The following is a 5,937-nucleotide window of genomic DNA, read 5'->3' on the forward strand; positions in this document are numbered from 1 at the left end:
CTGCACCAAAATTTGTACTTTGATTACATTTTCCCACCAACTTAAATTTATTTTTTAAAAACTTGGTTTCACGAACTTTTTGACATCCCCTCTATACATGAACAAACTGAGGTTAGAGGTAAGGTGACTTGCCTTTGTCCCTTGAATATGTCCCCCACTCCGGTTTCCCCATAGCTCCTTTCCTTGGTGGAATGGGTCTTGTAATTCACTTTTAGAGCTTAGGGATAATGAGCCCTATTGAAGGGCTTTTGTCTTGTTTTTCACCAGATCCTAGCATACTCTTCAATTCCAGCTAGAATGCTGTGGCAGGCACTTCGCAGATTTGGTCAAAAGCTGGTACGCAGACGTACACTGGAGCCAGGCATGGCTGAAACTCGCCTTGCCAGATGCCTGAGCACTCTGGATTTAGTGGCGCTGGGTGTGGGCAGCACACTGGGTGCAGGCGTGTATGTCCTGGCTGGTGAGGTGGCCAAAGAAAAAGCAGGACCATCCATTGTGATCTGCTTTTTGGTGGCTGCTCTGTCGTCTGTGTTGGCTGGGCTGTGCTATGCGGAGTTTGGTGCCCGAGTTCCCCGTTCTGGTTCTGCGTACCTCTACAGCTATGTCACTGTGGGCGAACTCTGGGCCTTCACCACTGGCTGGAACCTCATCCTCTCCTATGTCATCGGTGAGATGGTGGGACAGGGAGGGAACTACACAGCCAGTGAGGGGACTTTGGGTCAGAAAATCTGGGTGGAATAGTGAAGCTAAAATAGTCTTTATCATCCACAGGACTTAACCACTACATTTATGTGTTTGTTGGGTGTCTGGGGGGGTTGAAGGTGTGGAGAGGTTGTTAATCCTATTAACTTCTGTCCTGGTTTCCTGAATTTAGTGACTGGTTTTGGTTCTTGAAAAGTGGGTGTAGATGATTGTTGATGAGGACGTGTATAGTATTCTCAACTGAGCTTGACTGAGGTGTATATCATGCTGGGTAGAGTCTCTTTATAATCTAAATGATCTATAGCAATTAAATGTGTAAATAATAACTGACATTAATAAATTTAAAAATCAAAAAGGAAAAATAAGTATATACCTTTTAGAAAAATTCTTGAAAAGTGGGTGTAGATGATTGTTGATGAGGACGTGTATAGTATTCTCAACTGAGCTTGACTGAGGTGTATATCATGCTGGGTAGAGTCTCTTTATAATCTAAATGATCTATAGCAATTAAATGTGTAAATAATAACTGACATTAATAAATTTAAAAATCAAAAAGGAAAAATAAGTAGATACCTTTTAGAAAAGAAAAAAAAATAGGCGTAGGTGAGAATGGCAAAGATTTGTGTGAAATTGGTATGGGAGAAGGAGGGAACTTGATCCCATGTTTCTCCCTGTGCTCCACCAGGTACAGCCAGTGTGGCCCGGGCTTGGAGCTCTGGTTTCGATAACCTGATTGGGAGCCACATCTCCCAGACTCTGAAGGGAACCATCTCCTTGCGTGTTCCCCATGTCCTTGCAGAATACCCAGACTTCTTCGCTATGGGTCTTGTGTTGCTGCTCACTGGTGAGGCAAAGGGGCTTGGTGTAATGAGAGAGGTGGGGCTAGCCCCGAGGCTACGGATAAGGATGGGGGCTGGGCCTGAGAAGGATTTGGTGGAGGTGCTAATGGTAGGGAAGAAGAACTGAAAAGGAATGGCCTGCCATACAGACAGGGGAAAAAAAGGCTTGGAACGCAGACTGTTTCTCAGGGTCTTGAATACATTTCTCCCACAGGATTGCTGGCACTGGGGGCCAGTGAGTCTGCCCTGGTTACCAAAGTGTTCACAGGGGTGAACCTTTTGGTTCTTGGTTTTGTCATCATCTCTGGCTTCATCAAGGGGGACCTGCACAACTGGAAGCTCACGGAAAAAGACTTCAATTTGACCATGGCTGGACTCAATGACACTTACAGGTTAGAGAGTTATGAACTGCAGAGCTGGGACTATGTTGGGAAGTAGAGGCATCTTAGTGGATGGATTCTGGATGAGGTCGGGGGAAGAGTGGGGTGAGGAGGGTGGGAGGCTGGGCCTTGAAGACATAGTTAAGTGGTAGTTAGTTTGGCATTAAAACAAAGGTACTTGGTTGAACGCCTCCTTCCCTTCTCCCTATCCCTTCTACTCTAGATTGGGTTCTGGAGGATTTGTGCCTTTCGGCTTCACGGGGATTCTCCGTGGAGCAGCTACCTGTTTCTACGCATTTGTTGGTTTCGACTGTATTGCTACCACTGGTAATGGTCATTAATTCAATCTGGCACTTGGGCACAGTGTGTGCTCAGGTTGCATGCGAATTGGAAACGGTAGGGGAATGAACCTACTTTTTCCCCATTGAGAACTTTGTGCCTCTTTCTGCAGGAGAGGAGGCCCAGAATCCTCAGCGTTCCATCCCCATAGGCATTGTGGTCTCACTGTTAGTGTGCTTTTTGGCGTATTTTGGTGTCTCTTCTGCACTCACTCTCATGATGCCTTACTACCAGCTTCGGCCTGAGAGCCCTTTGCCTGAAGCATATCTCTATATCGGATGGGCCCCTGCCCGCTATGTTGTGGCTGTTGGCTCCCTCTGTGCTCTTTCTACCAGGTAAATGTCAAATGATTGTTTTTCTCTACTGTCAAGAGGCTAAGGTTTATAGCATTCAGTACTGAAGAACGTACCTTAACAGGGCTGTGAGGGGAAGGTGGAGATTTCTTAAACATAAAGGCTGGGGAAAAGAGATCGTCCCAGTCAACTCATGCTTCTCTGGGCATTCTCCTCTCCAGCCTCTTGGGTTCTATGTTCCCCATGCCTCGGGTGATCTACGCCATGGCAGAAGATGGCCTCCTATTCCGTGTCCTTTCTCGAGTCCACAGTAGGACACAGACTCCCATCATAGCCACTGTGGTCTCTGGCATTATTGCAGGTACAAAAAAAAAAGTATTTTCCCACTTCCCCTGGTTATTTTACCAACCAGCTCCTCTAACTTTGCTGTTCACTTCTCTCATTCTTGTTTTCTGCCTTTCTATTTTAGCATTCATGGCATTTCTCTTTGAACTCAGTGATCTTGTGGATCTTATGTCAATTGGGACCCTGCTTGCTTACTCGCTGGTGTCTATTTGTGTGCTCATCCTCAGGTGAGACTCCCTTTCTTTGCATTCTGTGATTTGGGTTTTTATTCTTGCTGACAAATGGTGGGTATCTGCTCCTCCTTCATCATCTTGACTTGGCTTGAAGAATCTGAGTGTCCCTTCCTGCGGAAAAGAGCCTCTACCATTAATGGTAATGAAGAAAGTTAAGCTGGGACCAGCAGTTGGCGTAATGGCTATGTTGCTGGACTCCCACGTAGCTGGCCGCGGTTCGAGTCCCGGACCCAGTGGCTTAGCCTCACACCGGGCACATGTGCATGCGTGCCCAAGATCCCAAGAGGAGAATGGAGGAGAAGGGATTGTGGTGTGGCCAATCCCCCCCCAGGTGGGGGATGATTTCTCACTTTCTATTTTTGTCTCTCTCTTGTCTTTCTGGCAAGCGCATGTGCCCTATAGCAAAAACCTCTTAAAAAAAATTAAGCTGACTGGGTAAAATGGTTAAAGTCTGTTCTTAATAATGCCTTCTTACTCTTGTCTCAGATATCAGCCTGACCAGGAGATGAAGACTGGGGAAGATGAAGTGGAACTGCAGGAAGAGAAGATAGCTGAGACACAGAAGCTGAGTCTACGGAAACTATTTTGCCCATCTAACTCCATCCCCACTCCACTCACTGGCCAAGTTGTCTATGTCTGTTCCTCGCTGCTTGGTGAGCAATGGGATTTTTCTGTGGGGTGGCTCTGAGATCAGCATGATGAGGTGACACTGTGGCATTTCATGGTCAGGGAGGAATGAGAAGGTGACACCTTCCTCCCTCCTCCCCTTGGAATAGGGTGACTAATGCCTTAGCATGTTGGTCTCAAGAGTTGATTTTGATGTCTCTCAAATTGACCTTTTAAGCTCTACTGATGACTGTCCTTTGCCTGGTGCTGGCCCAGTGGCCAACTCCACTGCTTTCTGGAGACCCAGTGTGGATTGTAGTGGTTGCGCTACTTCTGATGCTCATTACTGGAATCAGTGGGGTCATTTGGAGACAGCCACAGAGTTCCACTCCACTTCACTTTAAGGTAAATGACATGGGGCCAGCAGGTGGCATGATGGTTAGGGGCACTGGACTCCCACATGGCTAACTGTGGTTTGAGTCCTGGACCTGGTGGCTAGCTTTCTCACTTTCTCTCTCTCTCTCACTCATTCTGTCCCTCTCTGGTCAAATTTAAATAAGTAAATAAGTAAATAGATAAAGTTAAATAAAATAATTCTTCAAGAAAAAAAAAGTAAATGACATGTCTTTCCCCTCACCAACATGTCTTGAAAGAACAGGCTCCAGATACTTAAGGTCTAATAAAGTTCATAAATATTGTTTAAATAGCCATGAAAAAGAAGACATAGGTGCTACCCAGGCCAAGAACCTGTGATCCTCTTTAGTTTCTTTCCAGTTCCATTTCCCCAAAATATAGTCTTGGAATCCTACATGAGGTATGCTAAATGGCCGCTGAGCATGAGTAAGAATTGGATTCTCCCCTTTCTGGCCTAGGTAGGGTAATGATCTCTTTCTGGCTCACCCTGTGGTTGATACAAAGATTTCACTTTGTTTTCAGGTGCCTGCTTTGCCTCTTCTCCCACTACTGAGCATCTTTGTGAATGTTTACCTTATGATGCAGATGACAGCTGGTACCTGGGCCCGATTTGGGGTCTGGATGCTAATTGGTAGGTATCCACTGGGGAAAGTAGGCCTCTTGGGTGTCCTATCCCAATTTGTTTCCCTCTTGGTCTCCAGTAGGAGACCGATGAATTCTTTATAAATCACTACTTCCTTACCTCATAGCTACTTTTCTACCCTAGGGTTTACTATCTACTTTGGCTATGGGATCCAGCACAGCCAGGAAGAGGTTAAGAGTGACCACCCCCCACCCAAGTCTAGGGACAAAACTGCAGACCTTGATGTCACCAGCCTCTGTGCCCACTCAGTTTGACATCAACACACCCGAATGTTTACTGGTCCCCCTGCACAATAATGAAGAGTACTCTTGACCCCAGGGAAAGCCCTCCCATGTTGATGTTAGTGGAGGATACTAATAGAGCTCTGTATTTATTGTGGAGTGAAAGATGTGTTTTTGCTATTTCTTGATTACTTTTTTTTACTTGTCTACTTTTAAATGGTTTCTGTAGCTGCTTACTGGCTTAGAAAAATTATTATTAAAAGAAAGTTAAAAAAAAAAGAAGCTATGTCCTGTTCTTTACTTGCTGGAGATGATGTGGAGTCTGACTTTCAAGGTGGAGAGCTTCCAAAAAGTTTGTTTTCTTGTTTTCTCAAAAATGTATCTATTGTACCTGTGTGTGCTTCTTTTGAAGAGGGTGTTATAAGGAACTATCAAATCTAGTCACAGGGGGACCAGCAGTTAGAGTAATGGCTATGTCGCTGGACTCCCATGTGGTTGACTGCGGTTTGAGTCCTGGACCTGGTGGCTTAAACTCATGTTGGGTGCATGTGCGTGCGTGCCCAAGATCTCGAGAGGAGAAAGGAGAAGGGATTGCAGCATGGCCATATGCCCTTGGATTTCTTGCTTTCTGTCTCTCTGGCAAGCGCACGTGCCCTATAGCAAAAACCTCTCCAAAAAAAAAAAAAAATCCAGTCACAGGTATGGGACCAGCGGATGGCCTAGTGGTTATGTCACGGGACTCTCAAATAGTCAACTGCAGTTTGAGTCCTGGACTGGTGGCTTAAAACTTACGCCAGGCATGTGTGTGTGCCTGGCTAAGATCTTGAAATGGGGACTGGAGGAGAAGGGATTGCGATGTGGCCATCCCTCCTGGGGGGTGATTTCTCACTTTCTGTCTTTGTCTCTCCAGTGTGTGTGTATA

The 5,937-nt window shown here is 45.8% G+C and overlaps 1 protein-coding gene across 1 annotated transcript; it reads left to right on the forward strand.

The window, feature by feature from the left end:
• The first annotated feature begins 147 nt into the window (after window positions 1-147).
• Window positions 148-5,151, forward strand: SLC7A3 (solute carrier family 7 member 3). The gene is made up of 11 exons (XM_006146133.3): window positions 148-667; window positions 1,388-1,546; window positions 1,756-1,933; window positions 2,145-2,248; window positions 2,373-2,595; window positions 2,775-2,914; window positions 3,023-3,125; window positions 3,618-3,784; window positions 3,976-4,142; window positions 4,674-4,782; window positions 4,918-5,151. The coding sequence occupies exons 1-11, from the start codon at window positions 298-300 to the stop codon at window positions 5,046-5,048; spliced, it is 1,851 nt and encodes a 616-aa protein (XP_006146195.1). The 5' UTR covers window positions 148-297; the 3' UTR covers window positions 5,049-5,151.
• Window positions 5,152-5,937: the final 786 nt, after the last annotated feature.

This window comes from Tupaia chinensis, unplaced genomic scaffold, assembly GCF_000334495.1.
Source record: "Tupaia chinensis unplaced genomic scaffold, TupChi_1.0 Scaffold000165_2, whole genome shotgun sequence".
Lineage (NCBI taxonomy): Eukaryota > Metazoa > Chordata > Mammalia > Scandentia > Tupaiidae > Tupaia > Tupaia belangeri.